Source organism: Pseudopipra pipra, chromosome 25 (genome assembly GCF_036250125.1).
Source record: "Pseudopipra pipra isolate bDixPip1 chromosome 25, bDixPip1.hap1, whole genome shotgun sequence".
Lineage (NCBI taxonomy): Eukaryota > Metazoa > Chordata > Aves > Passeriformes > Pipridae > Pseudopipra > Pseudopipra pipra.
The window spans coordinates 3,257,331-3,284,229 of NC_087573.1; the positions used below are offsets into that span (position 1 = coordinate 3,257,331).

At 50.6% G+C, this 26,899-nt stretch overlaps 3 protein-coding genes across 5 annotated transcripts; all 3 read left to right on the forward strand.

Annotated features, from left to right (window-relative positions):
- Positions 1-650: 650 nt before the first annotated feature.
- Positions 651-6,047, forward strand: LOC135402563 (11-beta-hydroxysteroid dehydrogenase 1-like). The gene is made up of 7 exons (XM_064635862.1): positions 651-810; positions 924-1,015; positions 1,642-1,772; positions 2,328-2,439; positions 3,022-3,207; positions 3,827-3,970; positions 5,604-6,047. Exons 2-7 carry the CDS (start codon positions 928-930, stop codon positions 5,837-5,839), a joined length of 897 nt encoding a protein of 298 aa, XP_064491932.1. The 5' UTR covers positions 651-810; positions 924-927; the 3' UTR covers positions 5,840-6,047.
- Positions 6,048-6,938: 891 nt separating this feature from the next.
- LOC135402725 (11-beta-hydroxysteroid dehydrogenase 1-like) lies at positions 6,939-11,014 on the forward strand. The gene is made up of 6 exons (XM_064636163.1): positions 6,939-7,186; positions 8,186-8,316; positions 8,896-9,007; positions 9,136-9,321; positions 9,801-9,944; positions 10,356-11,014. The coding sequence occupies exons 1-6, from the start codon at positions 7,099-7,101 to the stop codon at positions 10,574-10,576; spliced, it is 882 nt and encodes a 293-aa protein (XP_064492233.1). The 5' UTR covers positions 6,939-7,098; the 3' UTR covers positions 10,577-11,014.
- A 112-nt stretch (positions 11,015-11,126) lies between these two features.
- TRAF3IP3 (TRAF3 interacting protein 3) lies at positions 11,127-26,341 on the forward strand. Of its 3 annotated transcripts, none has more exons than XM_064636159.1 (16): positions 11,127-11,709; positions 13,704-14,032; positions 15,148-15,262; positions 15,958-16,015; positions 16,229-16,253; positions 16,885-16,914; positions 17,085-17,180; positions 20,180-20,251; positions 20,505-20,645; positions 22,030-22,167; positions 22,407-22,542; positions 23,410-23,472; positions 23,551-23,604; positions 24,145-24,296; positions 25,403-25,693; positions 26,094-26,341. In XM_064636159.1, exons 2-16 carry the CDS (start codon positions 13,745-13,747, stop codon positions 26,175-26,177), a joined length of 1,743 nt encoding a protein of 580 aa, XP_064492229.1. In that variant the 5' UTR covers positions 11,127-11,709; positions 13,704-13,744; the 3' UTR covers positions 26,178-26,341. The 3 variants fall into 3 exon arrangements, with proteins under 3 accessions (XP_064492229.1, XP_064492232.1, XP_064492230.1); XM_064636162.1 differs by having other exon boundaries at positions 25,580-25,693; XM_064636160.1 differs by lacking the exon at positions 11,127-11,709 and adding an exon at positions 11,735-12,040.
- The last annotated feature ends 558 nt before the right edge of the window (positions 26,342-26,899 follow it).

Sequence of the window (26,899 nt, forward strand, 5' to 3'; positions counted from 1 at the left end):
CAAAGCTGGAACATGGTTTATCCCTATTGCACAAGATCCATGGCGTTGAATTTGCTGCTATTGAGGCTCAGGGAGTTAAGAGGGTGCTTAGTGGGTTTTTCTCGAGATTATATTCATCTAAAGTCAGAGCAGAGCTTGTACAAAACTCAAGGCAGGAACCACAGCAGAGAGGCCCCTTATTTGTGCAGAAAACACACTCAGTGTTTCACTGCAAACCTCTCTGTGCCCACAGAACCCATTGGAGCTGGACGGGCTTCACCCTGGTGATGGGTTCTGCTCAGCCCCTGCTCCCTCATCTGCTCCCAGAGGGAACAAAAAACGAGATGGAAATCTAAACCCTGCCCCAGCAAAGCATTTCTGGAGCCGTTTTGGAGCGTGATGTGCTGCTGGGCCCCCGCTGGCCAGCTTTGGGCACAGAGCAGTGACACCCTGGGGAGCACAGGGACATTCTCTGTGTGTCCCCCCATGGCACAGCAGCCCCCCAGTCGCTCTCCCAGGGCCAGACCCGGGTCACATCCATGCACAGTGCCTGTAGGAATAAAGGAGGATGTTTAACCACCTGCACTGGGCTCCCTCTGATGTTCTCCAAGTGAAACTTGATGCTGCTCAGCAAAGACACACCTCTTCCAGGGTGTTGTGCAAAATTCTGCATTTTAACGTAGGACAGGAAATATGAAAAGAGCCAGGCAGAACCCAAACAGCCCCGCTGGCCAGGCCGAGCAGCGGGGAGCAAATCAAAGCCTTGGCTCCTCTCATCCAGCCACCCGTGATTTTCCAGGGCTTTGGAAGTCGCAGCTCCTCCGCTGACAGGTTTTTAAGGATTCTCATCGCTGCTTCCCTCTGGAGCAGCTCTGCAGAGAGCTTTTTCTTTTTTTTTTTTGGTTCCTTCCTTCTCTCTCATGCTGTATCTCCTCACTCCACAGTGGCATGGGTCGGTTGCAAAAGATTCTCATTCCCTTGCTGGGATTGGTTTTGGCCTTCTGGTTTTATTCTGCGAGGGAGAATTTCAAACCGGGTGAGTATCCAAAGTGACTCTGCCTTTAAAGCAAAAATATGAAAAGCCACATTTGAATGCTTTGCGTGGAAACCATTCAGAGCTTGGACCAAGCCAAGCCCGAGCCTTTGTGTGGTGGCTGGTAGCAGAAAGTTGTTTTAATGAAGATTTGAAATCCAACCGAGCGAGGAAGATGCAGAAATCCTTCCCGGGGGGAGCAGGTGAGGCAGGGGGCTGAGGGGGAGAGGGCTCTGAACGCTCCGTTTTCCAGCATGTAACAACAGAGTTTATAAACATGACTTTTAAATAATGGATTTTAAGTTCAGAGAATGCACTTAGTGGATGATTTTTACTACAGAATAGTTGGGGTGTTGGTGAGTTTTGTCCTGACTCGTGGAAAAAGCTGCTGAAAGAGTCAAGCGCTGTCCCTGTGTCGCTGCATTCCATGAGGAGCTACAGCAACTCCATGGCTTTTTCCATGAGATGGGAGGCATGTCCTGGTGCTGGATGCTTTGCACTCACAGGCTCATTTACCTTCCAATTAAGTGCTTATTCTGTAGGGTGTTCGGGGATTTTTTTGAGTTTTAGGGTTGTTTTTTCTTCTAACAGCATTTGGATAAATTAAATGCCTGTGCCTCGGTCCCCAGAGATGCTGAAGGGGAAGCGGGTGATTGTGACTGGAGCCAGCACTGGAATTGGGGAGCAGATTGCCTATCACCTGGCACGGATGGGATCCCACATCCTCATCACGGCACGGACAGAGGCCAAGCTCCAGAAAGTAAATGGCAAACCGGGCATTCCCACACGCACCTTCACAGCAGGGCACACACGGGAAGGCCAACCTCACCCCACAGGTACACCCCCCACGCAGGAATATCCCCACAGGTAATTTCCACAGCACAGGTCCCAGCTGGGAACGGTGGCACTCGCAGGTAGACACCCCTGTGCTGCCCTGTGCGTGCACAGAAACCCCCCTCTCCTGCAGACACACCCCCCCTGCAGAACATGTTATAGGATTTGAACTTATGCACACACATCCCCACGGACACAGGCTGCCTCAGCACACACACACACACCCTCATTCCACTGCAGTGATGGCCAAGCCCCTGCTCTCCCCACACACACACGTGCGGTTCCAGACTGCACAGAGAAGGAGCCAGACCGCCTGGGGTGCAGGAATAACTTCCCAGGCTCCCTTTGAAGCTTAGAAGGCTCCAAACACGCTCCCAAACCGCTGTTTTAAGGTGGGAGCACATCACAGAGGGAGCACAGCCCCCCCCTTTTGGTCCCAGCCCGGGGAGGGGGTGCTCCTGACGGGCTGTGTCGGTGGCAGGTGGTGCGGCGGTGCCTGGAGCTGGGAGCGGCCTCGGCGCGGTACGTCAGCGGCACCATGGAGGACATGGCCTTCGCCCAGCACGTGGTGAGCGAGGCACAGGCCTCACTGGGTATGTCTACACATTGCTCTCCAAGAGGGACAGCAGAACAGGGCATCTCATCCTGGCCAGGCTTATTGCAAAAAAAAAATAACAGTGGGAGAGGCGGCGCGAGACGGGAGAAGTTTCCCCCTGGTTCTGCCCCCTGCCTGGCTTCACCACTGCCCCTCAAACTGAACTGCGCTCTCGTTTTCAGCCCCGTGCCCTCACGACATCCTGTTGCAGTGCCACGGTCCTGGATTTCATCACCCAGGGGCTGGAGCGGCCGGCGGCCCCTCGGCAGCGCCGGTATCGCGGTCACGGGTCACGGCTGTGGAAATGCACAGTCCCTTCTCCCTCCCAGGGCCCACACGCAGCTGGGGGTGATCTCCCTTGTGCCGTGGCATTTGTGTTTTGAACCAAAAAGCAATATATCACAACAGAGTTTTTACTGGCAGCCACCATCTGCAGTATATCCCTACCCCAGAGATAACGGGCCACAGCTCTGACCCAAAAACCTGATTTCTTCTGATTACACTTCCCAGGAAAGGCTGTTTTGCTGGTTGTAGCCCTCTCCCTCCCCCCCAACACTAACACCCTTTCCTCTGCTTGCAGGAGGCCTGGACATGCTCATTCTTAACCACGTTGGTGCCTCGTACTTTGGTTTTTTCGATGGGGACGTTGAGCACGTACGAAAGCTCCTGGAAATCAACTTCCTCAGCTACGTGGCCATGACCACGGCAGCCCTGCCCATGCTGAAGGAGAGTGAGGGCAGCATTGTCGTGGTTTCATCCATGGCAGGTGAGTGGGGAGCGAGGTGGGTGACATGGGATTCACCCAAAAGACACCGTGGGCTGATTTTCATAAGTAGCACACAGGCATCCTAAAAGAGCCACAACTGCTTAACGCTCACAAAAAACCAAACCAAACCAACCAACCAACCAACCAAACAAAAAAACCAAACACCAAAACCAACCCCAGCACCCAAATCCAGATTGTTTTGGGATTTTCTTGATGGAATTTGTTTTCTGCTCAATCCAATCACCTCAATTTGCTTTTTGACCAGCCCTACAACTAAACCCCAGAGCTGGTGTGCTGGGCAGTGCTCTGGTCATCAGTTTAGCTCAGGATGCAGGGTCAGGAGTTTCAACTTTGCTCCACCTCTCCCCACTGAGGGTTTTGTGGTTACTTTTGGTGGCTCATACCCTCAGCAGAGGCATGAGCCATGGTGTTGGCCATAAGACCTTAAAAGAGCTAGAAGCCAACAGGAATATTTGTAATGCTGCTGTTCAGGTGCCAGGATGACAGTTCACTAACAGTGAACTCCCCTTGGGGAAAATACTCTCTCTGATGAAGGGCAAAACAGAGGTTCAGGCAGAGCAGCTTCCTGTGCTGTAACAGAACTTCACTCTGTGTCCAGGTAAAGTTGGGTTTCCCTTTACTGTTCCCTACTCTGCGACCAAGTTCGCCCTGGATGGATTTTTCAGTTCCCTGAGGCAGGAATTCAGCATTCAGAACATTAATGTTTCCATCACACTCTGCATCCTTGGCTTCATTGACACTGGTAAGAGTTGTGCTGTTGGATGCACTTGTCAGGAGCTGAGCAACACCATCCTGCCCCTCAACCCCCTCTGCCACCAACTCCTCCTCTCCCCTCTGCTGCTGCTCCTCCTCCAGCACCTCTGGGGTATCTCTGGGGGATTCCACCTCTCTGCCACCAAAACCAGTCTCAAAACTAATTTATTTTCCCCGTGTCATGTGAAACCAACCACTGCTTACAGGCTGGCACAGCCAAACATTCAATTCATACAAATACCAGCCACCTCCCTCTCATCAATCCCACCTATTGATACAGGAGCAAAGGAGGGGAATGCAGTGCATGTGTTTTGCATTTTCTGGGTGGAATTTGTTTTGATACAACCCACTCACTGCAGTTTGCTTTTTGAGCAGCCCTGCCATTATACCCCAACTCTGCTGTCAGGCTCATCTGAGACATAGAGCTCACGTACTCCCAGCACATTCTGTAGGGCAGCAGATCTGAGTCTTATCAATTTATTTATGCTTTGACATGCACACTGTCCAATTTTAGGAAACATTTTGTAAGCCCCACTCTCTGTTTCACATTAACAAAGTGGCCTTCCTCAGCTGCCCCCACGTGCTCCTTATCCCCTGTGTACCCTCTTCAGCCCCTCCATGTACTCCTTGACCCCCTGCTCCCCTTTCAGCCCCTGAGGTATCCCACTCGCCCTTCTATGTGTCCCTTGGACATTTTCTCATCCCTCTGTCTGCCCCTCAGCCCCGTGTGCTCCCCCACTTGCTCCTGTGTCTTCCTCAACTGTCCTGTGTGTCCCTCAAGGTCCTAACTTGCCCCTCAGCCCCTGCATGTTCTCCTCTGTGGACCCCTTGACCCCTGGCTCTCCCCTTAGCCCCTCTGTGTGTCCCCTGGGGTCCCCACTCACCCCTCTAAGTGCCCCTCAAGTCCACCCCATGTGTACCCTTCATCCCCCCCTCTGTGTTCCCCCACTCTCCCCTCATCCCCCCGTGTGCCCCACAGGTCCCTACACACCCCTCTCTGTGCCCCTCGAGCCTCTCCCCACCCACCTCTCTGAACCTTTCTCTGTGCTCCCCCACTCTCCCCTCATCCCCTCTCTGAGCCCCTCGGGTTCCACACTCACCCACTCGCCCCTCCTCCTCCTCGGGGTCCCCATCCACCCCTAAGCCTCCGTGTGCCCCCTGGGGTTCCCCACTCGCCCATCTCTGTGCCCCTCAAGCCCCCACTCGCCCCTCTCTGTACCCCTCATCCCCTCTGCGTGCTCCCCCACTCCCCCCTCATCCCCCCCGTGTCTCCCCCGAGTCCCCCTTTGTCTCTGAGCCCCTCGGGGTCCTCACTCTCACGTCATCCCCTCGGGTTCCACACTCACCCACTCGCCCATCCTCCTCCCATATCCCCCTCGGGGTCCCCACCCACCCCTAAGCCTCCGTGTGCCCCCTGGGGGTCCCCACTCGCCCCTCTCTGTACCCCTCATCCCCTCTGCGTGCTCCCCCGCTCTCCTCTCGTGCCCCCTGGGGGTCCCCACTCGCCCCTCTCTATACCCCTCATCCCCTCTGCGTGCTCCCCCGCTCTCCTCTCATCCCCCCCGGGTCCCCCCTCTCCCGTCATCGCCCCGGGTGCCCCTCTGTGCCCCCCATCCCCGCAGACCGCGCCGTGCGCGCCGCCGCGGAGGTGCTGCGGGAGGTGCCTGCGCCGCGGGACGAGTGCGCGCTGGAGATCCTCAAAGGGGCCGCGCTGCGCCGCCGGGAGCTCTACTACCGCTACAGCTCCACCCGCCTGCCCCTGCTGCTCCGGGACTGCGCCGCGGAGCTCCTCGACTACCTGGTGAGGAGCCGCTACCGCCTGCCCGCCGCCCCCGGCACCCCCCGGCCGCCCCTCTGAGCCGCGGGGCACCGGGGAGGGCTGGCCCGGGTACCCCCGCCCTGTGCCGGGCAGCCCGGGCGGGCATCGCCGCCGCTCGGTTCGCGATGCGCTGGCGGCACCCGGAGGGGCGAGGGAGGTCTCGCAGCCCTGCCTGTCCCCGCCCCCTCTGGCTCGCGGAAAAACCTAATTATTGAAGCTAATTGTTAAATAAAATGTACTAACAGGATGGCTTTGTGCGTTGTCGCTTTTCTCTGCTAAAAAGCTGGCGCGGCTCTCTACCGGCTTGGCTCTCACAGGGAGGCTGAAATTGGGGCAATAATCCTTCATTATTTCATTTTTGGGAATATTTCAGCCTATTTGTTACTTTAATGGCCAAATTCATAGAATTATAAAATCACAGAATGGTTTGGGTTGGAAGGGACCTTAAAGATGAGGTAGTTTCACCCGCCTGCCACAGGCAGGGACACCTTCCACTAGCCCAGGTTGCTCCAAGCCCTGTCCAACCTGGCCTTGGACACTTCCAGGGATGGGGCAGCCACAGCTTCTCTGGGCAACCTCTGCCAGGGCCTCCCCACCCTCCCAGGGAAGGATTTCTTCCTAATACCCAATCCAAATCTACCCTTCTTCAGCTTAAAGCCATTCTCTAAGAGTGTAATCTTTTAGGTGTAAGGGCCACCCAACAAACTGTCAGTATTGCACCAATGGTGATACCATGGAGGATAAGCCAGAAACATCATAACTGATTGCAAAAGGCAAATTTGCCAGCCCTGCTCTCTCCAGATATTTCTGTGAACCTGTACCACAGTGATACCACTGATAAATAAATCCTTGTGGCAGCCAATGAGGAAGGGAAGTGTTGCTTCTGTTTTAGAAGCAGAGTGGAGGGAGAAGGATGTCCATCCATCCCCCCTCTGCTCTGGGGGAACACAGGTGTCCCAGCCCCAAAAGCAACCACCAAAAAACACACCCACCACTCCACGGTGTGAGAAAATGTTCAGTGCCTTCCCTTGAATGCTCTCAAAAAGCATACCTGAAGCTCCTGGCAGGCCAAGGGTGCAAAGGGACAGCCTAAAGTCCAAAGCCACACTCTTCATTAGGTTAATGTTTGCTAAATCACTGGCAGAGCAACGAAAAGATCCAACAGATACCAGCAAACTTACGCAAGACAAGAACCAGCTCAAACCTTCCCAGCCCCATCTGCAGCCTGCAGCCACCTCCACCTCCAGTGGCCAGAGCTGTGGGGTTTGTCTCACTCCTGCCTGTATTTTTGCAGAGGGATGGGTTTGCTCCTGAAGATTTTCATCCCCTTGCTGGGAGCAGCACTGGCCTTTTATTTTTATTCAGCCCCTCCGAGTTTCAACGAAGGTAAGTCATGGGGAAAAAACAACCACAGGGAGGCTGTGCCAGCGTGGCAGAGCGTGCCATGCAGAGGGGCATGGGCCACTTGAAGGGCCTTTTGGAGCACAGCCAGGGAAGCCAGAGTGTGGGAGGGCTGAGAGCTGGGAGGAGAGGGCAGGCAGCCCCCCGTGCAAGGGGTCAGAGCACAGGAATCACAGAATCAGCTGGGTTGGAAGGGACCTCTGAGATCAAGTCCAACCCTTGATCCACTACTGTTGTGGTTACTAGACCATGGCACTAAGTTCCACATCCAGTTTTATCTTAAAAACCTCCAGGGATGGAGAATCCACCACTTCCCTGGGCAGCCCATTCCAATGGCTGAGCACCCTCTCTGCAAAGAAATTCTTCCTAATCTCCAACCTAAACCTCCCCTGGCACAGCTTCAGACCCAGCCCTCTTGTCTTGCTGAGAGTTGCCTGGGAAAAGAGACCAACCCCCCCCTGGCTCCCCCCTCCTGTCAGGGAGTTGCAGAGAGTGAGGAGGTCTCCCCTGAGCCTCCTCTTCTCCAGGCTGAACAGCCCCAGCTCCCTCAGCCTCTCCTCACAGCACTTGTGCTCCAGTCCCTTCCCCAGCCTCGTTGCTCTTCTCTGGACCTGCTCCAGCCCCTCAATGTCCTTCCTGAGCTGAGGGGAAGAACTGCTGGGGTTACACCGGCTCTGCTGGGACACGCAGCGTGCGACCTCTGTCAATGACTGACTTGGGAAATGTGCGCTTTTCCGCTTTAATCCTTTCATTAGCCGGCTCTCCCTGCTCCCAGGCCAGGCTGGGTGCAGAGCTCGAGCCTCGCACGTGCTCCCCACCGAGCCGGGATTAAGGATCGGGCTCCAGCGGGGGTCTGGAGAGGGGTGCCCGCAGCTCCCGCACCCGAAGGTGAGGGGCGGCAGGGCCAGAGAGGAGCCACAGTGCCCACGTGTGGAGAGACAACAGGGGCTGTGCTGGCTCTGAGCTCCGCGCCCTCCTCTCCAGAGATGCTCCGGGGGAAGCGGGTGATCGTGACGGGAGCCAGCAGCGGCATCGGGGAGCAGATGGCCTATCACCTGGCACGCATGGAGACACACCTCCTGCTCACGGCACGGACTGAGGCCAAGCTGCACAAAGTAAATGGCGAGTGGAGCCGGGCTGGATGAGGATACCCACATGGGAACACCACAGACACCTTCCAGACCCACCCCAGTGTATCCCCAGCACGAGCCTGTTCTAACACACACACACACCCACACACACACCCCCACACACCCACACACACACCCACATCCACACAACACCCACTACAAAAATTGCATTTTCAATGCTGGCAGCACAGCATTTCCTTCTCTGCAGCCTCCAGCTGTGAATTCTGACCTCCACCACCACAGACAAGGCCTGCTCAAGTCCTCGTCTGACCAACCCTTGCCCTTTCTCCAATTCTGAACTGGTTTTGTATCCTGTATAAAATGGAATCAAAACACTAACATTAAGCAATCACATCCCTATTTCTAAACACTAAATATTTGGCTCAGATGTGCTGTCATTCAACTCTGCAGACAGAATCAGTTTTCCAAGCAACATGTCTCGTCCCATAAAGGGAGCAGGGTTTCCAGCAGGACAGGGAGATGCCCTGAGACAGCAATAGCCTGGGATGGGGGGTGCTCCATGAAGGTGAGTCCGTGCCAACACCATTCCCACCGTCCCCACAGGTGGTGGAGCAATGCCTGGAGCTGGGAGCTGCCTCTGCCCGCTACATCAGCGGCTCCATGGAGGACCCCTCGTTCCCCGAGGTGGTGGTGAGGGAGGCTGAGAACACCTGGGGTAGGTGCTGTGGAGCTGCCCCTCCTCGCTGCCCAGCACATCCCCTGCCACACTTTGGGGGTCATTTCAACCCCCTGGAAGCTGCTTTGTTCAGCCTGTTGCTAACAGCACACGTGCTCTGCTTGCAGGTGGCCTGGATATGCTCATCCTAAACCACATCGGTCACTCCACCTTCAACTACTTCGATGGGAACGTTGGGCACATACGAAAGCTCCTGGAGACCAACTTCCTGAGCTATGTGGCCATGACCACAGCAGCCCTGCCCATGCTGAAGGAGAGTGAGGGCAGCATCGTGGTGGTCTCATCCCTGGCAGGTCAGCACACGAGGGGCCTCTCCCTGCCCACATCCCTTCTGGGATCCCTGCTGTGACAGAACAAGGACCATAAGGCAGAGAGCCACCCACTGGGAGTCAGGGTCAGCAAGACCTGGATCCTGGATGCCCAATTCAAGTCCTCTGGGAGATTTATAGCTTATATTTTGTCCTGCTAGTCACCCACTAATCACCTTCATGCGTAGCACTGCAGTTGTTTTACGTGCATGGCCACATATTAAACATGATTTGCTCTCTGTGGGTGTCTCTTCCTGAATGCAGGAACAGTATCATCCCCAACAGAAGGTGTTTCGTGCCATGTTACAATTTAAACATTCCTGCATTTGTTTATTTCCCTCAAGCATTCATGACAGTTTACTCCATCATCTAAATCACAATACTGCAGCTCCTTGAAGGGCAGGAGGAAGGGAGAGCTGGTGCCTGCCCAGCACATGAACCCCAGCGTTGTGTCTCTGCTCCAGGTAAAGTCGGCTCCCCGTTTGCTGCCTCCTATTCCGCAACCAAGTTCGCCCTGGATGGATTTTTCAGCTCCTTGCGACACGAATTCATCATGGACAAGGTCAATGTTTCCATCACACTCTGTATCCTGGGCTACATCAACACAGGTAAGCTCAGCACCACTGGGGCCTCAGGACTTGGTCCATTCCCAGGCAGAGCCAAGCTGGGCCCACCCTCTGGCTCCAGGCTGCTCTGCCACCACTGCTGGACCCTCTGCCTGCAGTGTCTGTCCAATGGTGCAAACAGGACCCCAACTCTTTAAAAAGAGTGGCCTGGGACTTTTAACTCTGCTATCCTTGCAGGGGAGGTGGGGATTCCACCCCATGGTCACTCAAGAGGTGGAAAGGAACAGGAAGGGCGTAGCTGTAATTGTTATTGTAACTGTTCCAAGCCTCCTTAAGCTTGGTCTGATCCCCAGAGTTTGTCAGTTTGAGAATTCTCCAGACACCCTGGCTGGTGCCTGTGGCAGCCCCTCCATCTGACACCACTCCTTCCCTCCCTGTGCTCCCCCTTTCCAGAGAGCGCTGTGCGAGCGGTCTCGCACGTTCTCCGGGACAAACCGGCTCCGAAGGAGGAGTGTGCCCTGGAGATCGTCAAGGCTGGATTCCTGCGCCAGCGGGAGCTGCACTACCCCCCCTGGGTGGTGGGCACTGCTGTCCTCCTCCGGGACTTCGCCCCCGAATTCCTCGACTCCTCCATCAGGAGCAGCTACCGCGTGGAAAACCTCAAAAGAACGTAGTCACCGGGACAACCAGTGTGCCAGGACCCCCTTGGGCCAGGCAGCAGGGGTTTGGGTGTTAACCCAGCTGCTTCCACACCTCCTGGGCAGCCCGTGCTGACACACCCTGGCAACTCAAGACAGGACGCTCTAGAAGTCTGTAACACGGCAGGAAAACAATCTTTTTAGTAATGAACTCTTGCAACTGGCTTTTTGCACCCAAGAGGCACTTCAGAGAAGTCCTGCAGCAGGATCTGCTGCCAGTGTCCTGCTCAATCTTCAGAAACTCTTCCTCCATGGAAAGCCACCAAGGCAGAGGTACCAAGTACCACAGGACACAAGCTAGAACAGGGATTTGGGCCAAGCAGCACAAATCACCCAAGGCCACAAGAACCAGGAAACTTTTTATATCCCTTCTAGGTTGGCCTTTGTAAAAATAAATCCTACATTACTACGAGATCTCTACGTTTCCTTGTGTTCTTTTTTTTTCCACGTGCACAAGCACAGAGCCCTTATCAGGGCACAGAACCCTTACCAGGGCACTGAGCCCTTATCAGCACCCAGCTGGCTAAACCCACCTCCTCTCGATTTGCATTAACAAAGCTTTCGCTTCTCTAAAGACCTTAATGAATTTCTGCCATTCCTGAGCTCTCCTCAGCTGCCAAAACACGTTTTTCCCCCCCTCTCCCTCCTTTCCAATCCGCAAAAAGCCCTTAAAATAATAGCATTACTGTGCTTCCCTAAGTCTGGATTTCTCTACCCCAAAGCAGCTTTGGGGAAACCCAGTCACCGAGTGCCACGAGCAGTTCCATGAGCCAGCACTCGACCTCTGCATGGTGGAGACCAGTAGATGGCCCAAAAGATAATTGTTAGGTCTGCTTAGAGAGAAGCTGCAGAGAGTTTGGGCTCCCAAGATAACCCAAGTGCCCGTGAGCCGGGGCCCTGTGTCCCACACACGGGGCTGTGAGCAGAGACAGGAACCGGGGCTCGGCTGCAGCTGCAACGTTTCCTGTTTTACAGAGCGAGGAAAAAAAGAGAGTGAGAGCAGAAAACGAGGTGGTTGGCAAGAAGATGGCAGTGGGAGCGTGTTCATGCCTGATAACACCCTGCTCCTGCACAGCAGTCCAGGGGTAGGACAGGACCCCTGGGGCCAGGTAAGTGCTGGAGCACCCACAGCACTGGGGCCAGAAAGGACTGGGGGGGAGCAGAGACTAAAAGCAGCAACGTGCACCTTCTTTCCTCTTTTTTCACCCCACTTTCAGCCTACACAAAACTTGCACCGGGAAGCTGTAACATGAACCAGCAAGAAGCACTGTTGGTTTGTTTTTTTTTTTTTTTTCTTGTTTCCCTTGAAGCAAGAAGTGTAACAGCTTGGAAAGCACAGATAAAGGACATGTTTCATTAGAGAGGGTGATTTGGGGTAACAGAAGGAGGAAATAGAGTGTTAGCCTGTCAAGAAGGCCTCAACAGTTTGCTCAGCTCGGGGTGAGTAATGGACTGTGTGTTTCTTTAAGCTTTACCTTGCTTTAAAGTGCATTTTTGGTTAACTGGGGCTATTCCAGCCCTGGGACAGTGCAGGTGGGAAAGGGGCTGAGCTGTTCCTGACGGGAGCAGATGGATGAGCGCAGACTGGGCAGGACACTTAATGGGACCTTGTCTAAAACTCAGCAAAATCAGTTGAAAAATGCTCAGCATTCGGAGCACTGCCCTGGCTGGGGCTTGTGGGCACCTGACCACCCAAAAAACACTGTGTTATTTGCAAAGGGTGCCCCTACAGTGAAAGATGGCACCAGGAACGAGCTTTGAGCACTCCACAGCGAACACAAGGCCAATAAAGAGAATTACAGAGCAGATTTTAATGCAGACTCAAAAGCATGGAAGTATTTCACGTGTAAATGAGACTTACTTGTTCCCATTTTTTTTTCCCATTAGACTCAATAACTTCCTAATTGCCTGAGACAGAATGAGACCAATGAAGTTTTGGTGGTTTTTGTTTCACACTGAAGAACATTTAACCTGAATTTTCAGAGACTAAAATTCCTCTTTTTTTTTTTCCCTCCTTCCTACATTAACGTGATTTACTGGATACAAGGAAATCTCACACCAGGCATGGCCACAGCAGCTCCCTGGCTGAGCCCCCCCAGGCTGGGACCCTCTGAGCAACATTTATGGGATGTAAATAGGGATGATGAGCTCTGCCACTGCTGATGGGGCCAGGGGACCAGAGAGGGGGAGGAATGAAAAGCAGTTTGGGTAGTTCTTGCTCAGCTTTCCCTTTAACTGATGCAGAGGCAAAGGCTCAAATACAACAGATACCACCAAAATCCAGTAAGGAATAACACAGTGGTGACTTGCAACTGTGCAGAGAAGTCATGAGGAGGGAGGAGGTTCAATCCCTGCACCCTGTGCACACATGTAGACAGTGCAACAGTGCTGGAATGGAGGATCTCCTCCTTTGGCCACGCCACTGCCTGATTTGGGCCCCAAATTCCCAAGACATGGGGCAGAATTCATGCCTGAGGCAAACTAAGAGCCTGTGCCCCCAGTCCTTGAGCACAACTTAACAATTAATCAATCCCAAGGAATAATAATTGGTCTCTACACTTGTATGTGCAATGAAAGAAAGCCAGAGCTTGGCTAATCCCGGGTCAGGACTCACCCAACAGAGCAAGATCAGCAGGGTGTGGTTTAGACTTCATGGGCAATGGATTTACAGGATCAACAAGGTTGGAAAAGCCCTCTGAGATCACTGAGTCCAACCTCTGACCTAACACCACCTTGTCTACCAGACTATGGCACTGATGCCACATCCAGCCTCTTCCTAAACCCCTCCAGGGACAGTGACTCCACCACCTCCCTGGGCAGCCCCTTCCAGTGTCTGATCCCTCTCTCTGAAAAGAAGTTCTTCCTAATGTCCAACCCGAAGCACCCCTGGCAGAGCTTAGGACTGTGCCCTCTTGTCCTGCTGCTGGTTGCCTGGGAGGAGAGGCCGACCCTCACCTGGCTACACCCTCCTGTCGGGGATCCCTGCAGGTCGTTCTCCAGCAGCATTTACACCCCCTGCCTGAGGACTCCAGAACCGAACACCTCACACTCACTAAACCTTAGAAACGATTGGTTCTGACTCAAACGGTGGCTTTTCCCTCAGTCCCACCAGGACAGAGGAGCTCGGGGAGGTCACAGCCCAGGATGATCGGCCAGCCCGGGGTGGGGTCCCGGCCGCGGCGCCGGCGCTCGGGCGAGAGCTACGAGGAGAAGTGCGAGCGGCGGCAGGAGGGCAGGGAGAACCTGCGCAGGAGGAACAACGCGACCACCTGCCGGCACCTCCCGAGGGCAGCGGGGCAGCCACCCCACAGCCCGCGCCAGAGGGAGTTCCTGAGGAGGAGAAACCTGGCGGGCGAGGCGGGAAGGGCATCCCCGAGGCAGGAGCCGGAGGCGCAAACCCCACTGGGCTCCTCACCGACCGTCCTGCTCCAGGTAACCCCCGCCCCCGCGGCACAGCTCAGCACCCACCAAAACACCGGGATCCACGTCACAGCGCAGCCAAAACGTGGGATTTGCACGGACAAAAACACGTGTTCTCCTCACACCCTGCAGTCAGGTGCAGGCACACACATTGAGTGCTCCTCTCCTGTTTTCCGAACCCTGAGCCAGGCATTTTCTGCCATTCCTCCAAGCACAACCCCACATCCCAGCTGCCAGGCTACAGGTTTGCACTTACACAGGTTATTTTAGCCTTGCTAAGCGAGCTCTGAGCACCTGGGTTCCCTCCAGCCACCTTTGCTGTTAGCAGGAAGGGTGGAGGGATCAGGAGACTCCCTGGCACCCATTGCCAGCCCTGTGCTGCACAGCTGACAGGAACCCAGAGGGCTTTCTGTCTTGAATAACATCTGTGGCAAGCTGCAAAACACCCCAGTCAGAACCAAAGAGATTGCCTCCTAAACTTCTATCTGTGTAAAATGAACCATTCCCTGAGTTCATCCCTGGGGCTTCACAAACTTGTGTGAGCACAGACAATCAAACATGAGGCGACTTACCCAGGCACACCCTCAAACTCCCTTTGCAGGGGGAGCAGAGCAAGACTGAGCAGAGCAATTACCAACCTCCTGCTGCCATTTGGTTCACCAGGGTTAGTCACAGGAATCTGGAACAGGCATTTACAGGCTCACAGGGCCTTCTCTATTTACTCCTGCAGAGATATCAAGGCTCCAGCCCCGGGGGAAGCCAGTGCAGAACTGGCACCTCTGCTCCAAGGCAGCCAAATGGCAGCAGAGACCTAAACCAGGACCTATTTCCCTGCCACTCAAAGTACTCATCTTTCCCAAAAAGATGTCAAGACACTTAGAGGGGATTCCCTGACCTGTTCTGGTGTTGCCATTCCTCCCACCCCAGCAGCCAGCTGGATTTTCCCTCCACTTTCCCAAAAAAGCTCTGGAGCTGCTGCAGCCAAAGCAGCAGATCCTTGTGGACTTGCCATGGTTTCTTCAGGCTCTTCACCCAGTCACCACAGCTACCAAGCCTGACCAGGCCTTAACCCCTTTCCCTCAGCCTATTTTGGAGAGACACTGACTCAAGCTGCCCTCTCATTCCAGGACTTGTGGAGCAGCCCCAAATCACCCCCTGCACAGCCCCTGCTCCACCTCCATGTCCCCCTTGGCATTCCAGCAGAAACCATTCCTGGGCAAAGTGACTCTGTGAACACCCAAGGTAGGTGAGGGATGCTCTGGTTTCCCAGCACAGCAGCATCCACAGCATCCCTTTCTCACCTCCCTGCCTGCATCACCAAACTCTTTGGGATGAGCTGGTGGCTCCCCTCCAACCCCAGCTCCCCAGCCAGCTTTGACCATCCCAGTCTGAGTTTCTCCTGAACACTGCAGGAATTAGGAATACTTTTTCCTGTGGAGGGATAAACCAGCCCACAGCTTCACCCCCAGTGCTGCCAAGCAGCTGCTCTGCCCTACAGCTTCCCTGTCACTGTCCCAGCATTATCCAGAGCTCTGGGGGCTTTTTTTTTTCCTCCTTCCTACATTAACATGATTTACTGGATACAAGAAAGTCTCACACCAGTCACAGCCACAGCAGCTCCCTGGCTGAGCCCCCCCAGGCTGGGACCCTCTGAGCAACATTTATGGGATGTAAATAGGGATGATGAGCTCTGTCAGTGCTGATGGAGCCAGGGGACAGGAGAGGGGGATCTCTGCAGGATTACTCAGCTTCCACTTCTCTGTCCATCAGAACAGGACATTTCTTTGCCTCTTGCCCCTATTATTGTCACTGGACACTATTTAAACTGCTGCCCATCCTAGGGGCCATCTGGGAGTGGAGATGGACACCCTAAAAGACAAAGTTCATGGTCCCTCAGGCAGGGGGATCATTCACACCCTTTCACTTTGCCTTCACAGGAACACAGACCCTCACAAATCCAAGAGAAGGAGTGAAAGACTCGAGCCAGCAGACAGAGTAAGTTGGTCCTGCCCTCCCTCCCTGGGCTGGGAATTCAGATCCCACAGAGCAGCAGCTTCCCAAGCCCAAAATGTTCCCCCCTCAAAAAGGCACAAGCTTTTGCTGTACAAAGCCTCCTCTTGGGGGGGGTGGCAGAGGGTGTCCAGCAGCACAGACGGCTGCAGACCCCCCATCACACACCTCACTAACACACTTTGGTTTTTATTGCAGCTGTGGAACAGCAGTTTTTAATAAGGTAAGCAAAACACTGGGAATGACCAGCCTGGAACTCCTACAAATTAAATCAGTTTTTCAAGTGGCTTTCAGCTGAAGGAGGGCAAATTTAGAGTGGATATGAGGAAGAAATTTTCTACTTTAAGGGTGGGGAGGCCCTGGCACAGGTTGCCCAGAGAAGCTGTGGCTGCCCCATCCCTGGAAGTGTCCAAGGCCAGGTTGGAAGGGGCTTGGAGCAACCTGGGCTAGTGGAAGGGGTGGAATTACATCATCTTTGAGGTCCTTTCCAACCTAAATCATTCCATGAATTTCTGACTGGGACACTGAGTGGTGCTAAATTACTGTATTTTCCAAAGTTATGACACTCCTGGTATAGGAAAGGCACTGATTTCTTCTCACTCAGCACCTGCCTTGATGTCACACATTCCAAGGCAAAAACACCCCAACTACAACACAGTCAGTTGCTGTAAAAATATTTTCATTTCCCCGGAAAAAAACCCACCCAAACAAACCCCAGCAGGCTCTCCCCGACCATGCAAATATAGGCTGTTAATTCACTTCTATTTCAAAACATTCAGATTTTGTAGCCAGTTCGTTAAGTGTTTATAAACTGATATAATCCTGTTTTTAAACATTTGCCCTTTCCCCTGCAGGAAATGATGCAGCTGTCCAACTACCTGAAGGTAGGTACCAAAGCATTCTGAGCACCCACTGGGAAAGCTGGTTTTCACCAGGAATAATGCTTTAAAAATATTATTATTAAATAATAATTTGATATTTAAATATTTAAAATAATTATTAAATAATAATAATAAGGGTGTTACATGCCCAATTTTAATTCCTTTCCCCACAGGAGGCCCTGCACCGGGAGCTGCTGCTCAAGCAGAAGATGGTGATTTTGCAGGAGCTTTTCTCCACACTGCTGGAAGCCTCAGAGAAATCCTGGCAGGTACCAGAACACCCCAAAAGATCGTTATAAAAAATGTGCTTTGCTTTCCTCATCAACAGGAAGTCCAAAAATCCTTCCTTCTTTAAGGTTTTTTGGAGGTTTTTATACTTGTCTTTCCCACTTTTTCCTAAATATAAGCCAACAGCTGGGTGTAAATGAGGAAAAAATTGGAATAAACCCGAACAATAATCTTCCACCAAGTTTTCTCTTCTAGTCAAAACAAGTTTCCAGCATTTTGAACCTCATTTTAAATTTTTTTTTCACAAAAATAAAGATTTTAGGGGCACCCAAGTCCTGGCAAACCCTGGACTGAAAATCCTCTGGGCATCACTGAACCCAGGCCCTTTTTTTTTTTTTTTTTGCTATCAAGACACAAAATTAAGGTGATTCATCTTGTGTAATATATTAAGCTTTTCTCTAGGATTATTAAATCAATTTATAGCTCATTGTGTCACTGAAAAAATAAAAAAAAAAAGGGCTTTGAAAGTTGTGTCGGGGCAGAAAAACGAGCGATTATTGGGCGAGAAACCTCGTGTTAGACACATCCTGTGGTTTCAAACTTCCTCCTCCATTTGCTTCTTCAAATCTAATATGAGCAGGAAAAAACACCCTCTGCCACAGTCTGCAGGAAGCAGCCATGAAACCTCAGATCAGAAACAGGTGGGTGCTCTTTGCTGCTCCTCTGTCTCTGCTGCTGCTGCCTCTTGCATCCAACCTTTCAGCAGCCTAAAAAATTAACTGGGGGCTGGAGCCAGTGGTGCTGCTGGGAGGGGAATTCCTGGAGCCACAGGAGGTGCTGGCAAAGGGAGGGAGGGACAGGACAAGCTGATGGTTGGCTGCCTTCTCCCAGGCCCAGGTGAGATGCCAAGTGCTTGTTGCAGCAGCTTTTTAATCTTTGCCGGTATTTTGAGTTTCAAGAACCTGCTGTTGAACACACATGGATGATATTGGAGCTCCAGAAACCACTCTGTGCCCATTCCAGAGGTGCTGCTGGTGTTCCTGGCTCCATGGAGCAGGTGAACACTCTGCAGGAGGACGGGGGTGCCAAAGTGAAGGGTTGAAGCATTTGGTGCCTCCTTCCCCCTCCCACCATTTCACTTTTAGCTCAGGGAGCTCTTCCCACCCCAGCTCTGTGCCTTAAATCCCCCATCTGCTGCAAAACTCAACGCTGCCAGATGAGGGATGCTGAGAGAGTCTTGATTATGATTATCAAGAGTAATTAATTTTATGCTATTCTCCTCTTAAAGAAAATTGCTGCTTTAGTGTATTTTTCTCCTCTTCCTGGCATTTGAAGCTGAGCCTGATTTTTGGAAATACCTCAAACTGCTCTGCAGAGTTTAAGCTCTTTGCCATTTCCAGCACATCACTGCTGCTATATGGACTTATTTTTCTAGCACAAGCATCATGCTTGGGCAAACTGGAAGCCTTCCAGAAACGGCATTTATTATTATAACCCTACCCCAGCTCTCTAAAATGACTAAGGGAGGCAGTATCAGAGAATTCCCCAGTCATAGGACAACCAAAACACTGCAGCTGTCAGCCAAAAGCAGTTTAAAAGACTTACATGGCACTTAAATGACAGCAGTGGAGAAATGCAGGAGAGTTTGAGATTTGGAGCTGCTTGTTCAGGTCACATCAGACTCTGAAAAACAGGGCTGTGGAAGTGTAAAAAAATACAGTATTTGCCACAGAGGGTGTATTTTGAGCACATTAGCCCTAATCCTCACCCCTGCCTGGCTTATAGGACGTGACTTGGGGCTCTCTTGATGATTGTGGTTGTAGGGTTTGGGGGTTTTTTTGCTGTTGTATTTATTTGTGTGTGTTTTTTGTTTGGTTGGACTTGAGGAGTTGTTTTGGGTTTTTTTTTTCCTCTGAAACAGCCCCTTTCACGTAGTTAATCTTCAGCATAAGGGCTTGACCAAGGTTTGCTCACATCACTTTTCTGGGGAAAGCTTATTCCATTTAGGGAATTTACATCTTTAAGGTCCCTTCCAACCCAAACCATTCTTTGATTCCATGATTTCTGCTCCAAAGTGTAGCTGCCTTGTCCACAGCACAGTCACATCTGTGCACAACAGCTGGAACAGCACCACCCTCCAACATGAACCTCTGCAGGCAGAGTAAGATAAACCACTGAGGAAAACTAGGCATAATATTTCACATCTGAAACTGCTTTTCAGAATTCCACTTACTTCCTGAGCCTTTAGCTCTTTGCACCAACAACTGAACTGGGAAGATTTAGTCTTTGGGGCTCTAAATGTGCTTCTGTGCAAATTTAAACAGTGCTAAGGCACAGGGGAATCTGCTTTTGCTGAGGTCTAACAGCTATTCCTGCAACATCAAGGAGTTTCTTTTCAGAGGTGTGACTTCAAACAGCGGTGAGCAGAGAGGATACTGGTGTTCTCAGCACTGCTGGTGGAAAAAACAGCCTGTGTGAACTCTCTGCTGGAAATTTTATCTGAATTTGCAACACTCTGGTTTCACAAAGCCCAAGCAGCCTGACTAACACCGAGATGATGATAACAAGCAAAATGAATCATCACTGCTGCCCTCTGTCCCCCTGCCCAACTAAAAGATGTTGCAACACAGACCCGACCTATTTCCCAAGGAAACCAGCGAGTCAGGGCTGTCACACCAGAGGGAGCTTTAGGCAGGGAGGGACCACGAGCCAGGGAACAGGGTTGTGCTCAGAGACCCTTCCAGACTCAAATCCCCTGCCTCTTAACTTATAATTTCACTGCCAGCACCTCACTCAGCAACCAGTGAAACTGCCTCAGCACAGTTTCTCAGTCCATAAAACTTTTGCTTCCCCCATATCCCATTTATCCCAAGTTCACAAAGGTTTACCTGAATTCAGCACTGAAGAGACTTTGATCCAATTTAGCCACAATATTACAGATGAAGGGAGAAAATTTATCAAAACACAAACTAACAAAAGAGTGGGGGCATATTGGGTGGATCCTGATTTCACACATCAGTTCAATTATTTTTTTCCCCAGGGTCAGCTGAACGAAGACAAACTGAAGTGCAAACTAAGGGCCCTTGAAAATCAGCTGCAGGCTTGCACCCAGGTAATGTCTGAGCCCCTGAGAAACACAGGGGGGCAAAAAATAGGCATGAAAAAACACCAAAACATCATTGGGTCGGGTCTCAGTTTCCAGATCAATCCAGATTAGATACATATCCAAAAAGGATTTTTCCTCTCTGCTCCACAGCAAATAGGCAGCAGCATTTACACACTCTGGATTTGCTAATATTCAGGTTTCACAAGGTTAGGAATCTGTCAGGGAAGACCCTTCAAGCACTTCATTTCTCCCTTTAAAGAGTTACTCAAAGGAGTGTGTGAAGAAGATCCTGATAGAGATGGAGGACCAGAAGCAGACCTATGAGCAGAAGGCAAAAGAGGCCCTTCAGAAGATGCTGGAGGACAAGCTCCAAACAGAGCAGCAGCTGCAAAACTCTCAGGTGAGGAACATGTTTTACACCTGCCTTGGCTTCAGTTCAGTCCAACCGTGACAAACAAAACACATGTCAGGGGAAAGGTGAGGACAGGCAACAAAGATACAAAAATATGATTTTTTAGCCACTGAGTAAAGCCCAAAGCAGCTTAATGCAACCTGTGCTCATGGTGTGAGCTGCACACCAAGGTTTTAAAGCCAGCTTGCAGCTGGGGAAACATGCTGCTCTTTGTCAGCTTAAATTGTAATCCCTTCTCCTGCAGCCTCCCTGTGTCCCATTCCCTGCTCTGCACACTCAGGGAGCAACGAGCCACACACAGGGACATCCCGGGCATGAGATCCCCAGAGATGCTTTTTCTGGAGTTGCTCTTTTATATGAAAATAGATGATTTTTTTTTTTCCCCTCAAGAGGCAGCAGTTTGCTTTAACCCACAGGATAACTGGTATCTGCAGAAAAACAAGTAAATCTTATCCCAAGTTACTACCAGGCTTCTCAAGCCTGCTGGGAGCTTGGGAATTAGTGTTCCACAGGGAACACTCTGCCCATGTTTGCTCTGTCCATCAGAGGGCATCAGCCCCACACGGGTTATCGTGTGCGTGTGTGTGTATATATATATATTAAAAAAATATATATTAAAAAATATATATTAAAAAATATATATTAAAAAATATATATTAAAAAATATATATTAAAAAATATATATTAAAAATATATATTAAAAAATATATATTAAAAAATATATATTAAAAAATATATATTAAAAATATATATTAAAAATATATATTAAAAATATATATTAAAAATATATATTAAAAATATATATTAAAAATATATATTAAAAATATATATTAAAAATATATATTAAAAATATATATTAAAAATATATATATTTAAAAATATATATTAAAAATATATATTAAAAAATATATATTAATATATTTTTTAATATATATTTATAATATATATTTTTAAATATATATATTTTAAATATATATTTTTAATATATATTTTTAATATATATATTTAATAATATATATTTATAATATATATTTTAATATATATTTATAATATATATATTTAAATATATATTTTTAATATATATTTTTAAAAATATATATTTAATATATATATATTTAATATATATTTTTAAAATATGTGTAAATATACATATAAAATATATGTATATAAAATATATAAATGTGTATAAATATATATGTATATAAAATATATATAAATATATGTAAGTATATATATATATACACACACACACACACCCCTGGTGCTGCAGGAGGCAGCAGTGCCCCAGCCCAGCCCAGCCGTTGGTCTCCAGGCCAGCCTGCCATGGTCCCAGCAGGCTGTGGGTCCAACCCACCCCTTGCTCTCTCCCCAGAGAAGCCTGGCAGCCACGAGAGAGGACCTTGCCTTCTGGAAAGAGCACGACGCTGCCCTCAAAGCCGAACTCACCAAGGTGACCACAGCCCACAGCGAGCTCAAAACCAGCTTCCACACTTTACAGAGTGAGCTGCAGGTAGGTTGGTTCCCGCAGGAATGGTAATTCCCTGTAGGAATGTTGGTTCCCTGCAGGAACAGCCTCCATGCAGGAGTTCACCCAGGGAAGCTGTGGCTGCCCCATCCCTGGAGTGCTCAAGGCCAGGTTGGACAGGGGTTGGAGCAACCTGGGCTAGTGGAAGGTGGCAGGGGGTGGAACAAGATGAGCTTTAAGGTCTCTCCATCCCAACCCACGCCGTGGTTCTCCCCTGGCCCCAGAGAGCAGAGGCACAGAACGAGGAGCTGCACCGGGCGCTGCAGAGCCTGCGGAGAGAACAAGCCGCGCTCCACCTGAGAGCCACTGCCCTGAGCCAGGACATCGAGCTCAAGGCCCAGCACATCACTGCCATTGAAGGTACGGTGTGCAGGGAAATAGTGCCAGAGGATATAAGGGAAGTACTCTTGAAATTCGGGTCCTTGAAGCCACACACACACAAAAGACCCACTGGCTTTCAGTGCGCTGCACACCTCAGCTTCTGATTTCTAAAGGGCCCCCAAAAGCCATTTCCAACTAGATTAAAGGACTTCAGAGAAGTCAAGTGACTTTCCTAGAAGAAAGGATGGCCTGGGAGACCCGAACAAAAATAAATAATAAATCAAAGCTGAGCTCTCAGCTTTGATTAGGGCTTTGCATCCTTCCAGACCCATCAAACACAGCAATGCAGTGCCTATACAATCATAGAATCATAGAATAGATTGGGTTGGAAAAGACCTCCAAGATCATCAAGTCCAACCCTTGATCCAACTCCAATTACTATATCATGGCACTAAGGGCCACATCCAATGTCTTTTTAAAAACCTCCAGGGATGGTGAATCCACCACCTCTTACTGTCTGAGGTGCTGCTTGTGGTAGGAATTACCAGCCTATAAATATGAGCTAATAGTGTCCTAGACCACTGCTTTGGATAGAGACAAGCAAACTTCATGTGGTTATTTTAAAACATGACTAAGGAATAGCAAATGGGTGGCAGTTCTAATTTCATAATAAGTCTCACACAAACAGCTTTAAAATAAACCATAAATTAGTGGAACGTAAGGCACACTGGAAAAAGCTGCCAAAACCAAAAGGGCAATGAACAGCTAAGAATCACATCCCTTCAGAGAAGCAAGTTTGGTGTAGGCAACAATATCTGCTCCACTTTACACCTGTGGAGAAGGGAAAAGTCACATGAAGATACAGAGATTTACACCAGTCTTGATTTCCCTCTGTTTTTATTTCAGATAAACTGCAAAAAGAGCAAAAGCAGAGGGTAATGCTGGAGGCAACAGTCAGCCATTTGCACAGTGAGTACCACAGAGATGCACAAGGTAAGAGGCCTCTGCAGGTGCTGTGGACAATAATGTGCCTTTCTGGGTTCGCAGACTTGATCCAGAACAACCAACAGAAGAGCCAGGAGGTGGCAGTGCAAAGGAAAGGTCAGCAAACTTTGTAACCCCCACTTAGCACTCCCTGGACACAAGAATGTTAGTCCTGACTCTAGGAGAAGTCTACACTGGTGTAGAATAAAGGATTATTTTAGAGCTGCACAAAACGAGTTATTACATTTTGCTAGTTAACATTAAAACAGAAATGTATTTATGATGGCAAACACTTTAAAAATAAATGGATTGCATTACAAATTCTACTTCAGTGGCTATGCCATTTTTTTCCCCCCAAACAAAACACATTCCAGTTTATAATTGCAATTACAGCTGTACTTGGAAAAAAAAAAAAGGAATAAAATGCATTTTAAATCTCCCTCCCCTCCATTTCTGGCAACTACTGAGAAAGATTGCTCTAAATATGATTAACATGTAGCTACAGCAGAGACAGGCCTGTGATAATGAACTGAGCTCCTGAGCCTTCTGCTGTGTGTGTAACATGTAAATATTATCCTTAAACTCCTGAGTAAACAAAATCTAAAGCAAACCCAGAGCCTGGACCTGTTTCTCATCAGCAGCCTGACTGTTTTCTAGACCAGGTTTTCACCACCCAGACCCCACCTCTCATTCCTGCCAAGGAAAACCAAAACACTCTGTTAGAGCACCCTGAGGAGGAGGAGGGAGAAGAAAGTCTGAAGGATGAGATGCAGAAAAAGACATCCCAGCTCACTGCAAAGGAGAATGAGGTGAGGAAGTCACTGAATAGTTGCTGGTTTAAGAGCTCCAGCAGCAGCACAACACACCAAAGGTCCTGGAGGTAATTCAAACTTAGTGTCCCCTGTAAGGATTCTCTCTGCTGAATTTTTATCCTGATACCAGCCTTGCCTAAATCTCCAGTAAAGCACCTCCATGGAAGGACAAGGTACCAGCAGCCCTTGGCTGTAGCAGCAGAGCCCTCTCCACACAAACTCATTTCTGTTGGCACAGACAAGAGTCTCAAGAGCCTCACAGGGAAAAGCCACATTAAGAACCAAAACCCTGAGCACAAAGGAGAGAGAGAAGGGAAAAAAAGGCTTGCAATAATAACAATAATATGAATAACAGGCAGAGTCTCAAGGGCTGCAAAAAATAATCCAAGCCTTTCCAGCCTTTTACACATTCCTTTCCATCAAATTATCCTTCTGCCAACTAACAGCCCCACAAGCAGTGTTCAGACAGCAAGGATTTATCAAAAAAGGACTTATAAAAAATGATTTATAACTTACTGTATCAGAGCTGAGAGCCACACAGGAGAAGAGCTTGTCATGTTAATCCAAAATAGAGAGAAAACCAGCACCAACAGGTCTTACCCAGCATCCCCTGGGGAAGGGTTTATAAAGCACAATCATAGCAAGAGGGAACAGCTGGGGAGGGGGCCCAGCTGCCCCCTCTTTGGCTCCTGAAGCCTCTGGGCACGGGCAGCTCCTTCCACAGCTGCTGCCAATGATCTGCTCATCAGAATGGCAGCAGGGTCTTGTGCCCTTCATGGAAGGGCCCTCCCTGGGTTTTGGGGTTGTGCAGCACAACCAAGCTGCCTGTCCCATGTGTCCCATGCCTCAGAGGGTTTAAAGGGCTCTGGGATTCCTGTCAGGGTCAGTGAAATGGAGGATGAATTTCAGAATGAGAGGCAAACCCTGACAGGAGTTTGCACTGCACGTCTTCTTCCCGGTCATAAAAATCGCTATCCCTCCTTTCTCTGGGGGGATGGGAAGGTTGGCAGCAAAGCCAGGCAGGCCATGAGGTGGTGACAGACTGGGCACTGCCTCCACCACCACATTCCCAGTAACCCCGGGATCTGCTCTGTTCCCTGCAGGTACATGTGGACACACAGGCACACGTGGACACCGGGGCAGCAGGAGCGGGACCCCCCGGTCCGGGCGGTGCCCGCGCGCGGGTGAAGCTCTGCAGCCTCTGCGGGGGCCCTGCCAGGCTGCGTGGGCACAAAAGGGAGGGGACCCCCCCCGGTAACCCCCCCTTGCTGTGCTTGCAGTGCTGGGAGCTGCGCTCGGAGCTGGAGGCCCTGAGCGAGGAGTACCGCTCCTGCCTGAGCAGGCTGCGCCAGTGCCGCGACGAGCTCAACCGCTCCCACAGCCAGCGGGCCAAGGTGGGAGTCCCCAGCCCCAAACCCCAGGGCTGCACATCCGCCTGGGAAAACCCCCCAGTGTGGAGAGATCAGTGACATGTCTGCTAGGGATGAGATGAGAAGTTTCTTCCCCAGCAAGGGGACCTGAGGGAATGGCCTGGAGTTGTGTCAGGGGAGGGGTAGGTTGGGTATTAGAAAAAGGTTCTTCCCCCAGAGGGTGGTTGGGCACTGAACAGGCTCCCCAGGGAAGTGGTCACAGCTCCAAGCCTGACAGAGTTCAAGGAGCATTTGGATGATACTCTCAGGCTCATGGTGTGACTCTTGGGGATGGTCCTGTGCAGGGCCAGGAGTTGGACTTGACGATCCCTGTGGTCCCTTCCAACTCTGTGAAATTCCCACTAACAATTGCTTCTCCCCCCAGAGGCAGCGCGGTCACTGGATCCCCCTCCTGGTGGCACTCACAGCAGTGGCCATTGCCACCTTCCTGGCAAGTTACAGGCCATGAAGGACCTCCCTGATGACTGACTTCACTGCAGGAACTGACTGTGCTTCCCCAAAAGTCTGTGACCTCGCTGCAGTGCACCCTCTGCTGTTTTGTACCTGCACGTTTGGTTCACATCCTGAGCTGGTCTCACTCCAGACAAACTCCCAATAAATGCTGCAATATCACCCCTTCCCTCAGCTGCTTTGGTTACTCTGCTCCAGCTGAAGGTTGCACTGCCCTGTCCCCCGTGGCACTGAAGGACAAAGCCACTCTGGTCATCACTGACAAGTCTCACACAGGGAGGGAGGGACAGGGCATCCCACACCCTTGGGATCCAGCCTCCCTGGGTTTTTTGCCCCCCAAATTCCCTTCCTTTATTTACTGCCTCCCTCTATGGGACATTTTTGACCTGCACCATCTCTACTTGTACCTGACAAAGAAACCTGGCTCAGGGAGGCTCTTTAGCACAGTCCCCTTGTTTTCCCCTCGTGCTTGTTCTGAGCAATTTTTCCACCTCCCATCTACCAGGCCCTGTTCTATCCTGCTTTTCTAGCCTGTCTTGTGGCCAAGCATTCCCTCAGCCACACCTGCTTCCCTTTCACTGCCAGCACCACGTTAATCTGAGAGAGGCAGAGGTTTTAAGCCCCTTTTGAGCTGCACTGTGCAGGTTTTACAGAACTTGCCCCTCATTCATGCAGAGGCTCAGCTACGACCCAGTGCAAGACACCACCTTGTATGAGCAG

Bases quoted from the DNA above. Each gene is read 5' to 3' on its own strand.
- LOC135402563 (XM_064635862.1), top strand. From the start codon at position 928: ATGGGTCGGTTGCAAAAGATTCTCATTCCCTTGCTGGGATTGGTTTTG. The intron at 1,016-1,641 runs GTGAGTATCCAA...CTCGGTCCCCAG, and splicing joins GAGGGAGAATTTCAAACCGG to AGATGCTGAAGGGGAAGCGG. The intron at 1,773-2,327 runs GTAAATGGCAAA...TGTCGGTGGCAG, and splicing joins CAGAGGCCAAGCTCCAGAAA to GTGGTGCGGCGGTGCCTGGA.
- LOC135402725 (XM_064636163.1), top strand. From the start codon at position 7,099: ATGGGTTTGCTCCTGAAGATTTTCATCCCCTTGCTGGGAGCAGCACTG. The intron at 8,317-8,895 runs GTAAATGGCGAG...CCGTCCCCACAG, and splicing joins CTGAGGCCAAGCTGCACAAA to GTGGTGGAGCAATGCCTGGA. The intron at 9,008-9,135 runs GTAGGTGCTGTG...CTCTGCTTGCAG, and splicing joins GGAGGCTGAGAACACCTGGG to GTGGCCTGGATATGCTCATC.
- TRAF3IP3 (XM_064636159.1), top strand. From the start codon at position 13,745: ATGATCGGCCAGCCCGGGGTGGGGTCCCGGCCGCGGCGCCGGCGCTCG. The intron at 16,254-16,884 runs GTAAGCAAAACA...TTTCCCCTGCAG, and splicing joins GAACAGCAGTTTTTAATAAG to GAAATGATGCAGCTGTCCAA. The intron at 17,181-20,179 runs GTACCAGAACAC...TTTTTTCCCCAG, and splicing joins CCTCAGAGAAATCCTGGCAG to GGTCAGCTGAACGAAGACAA.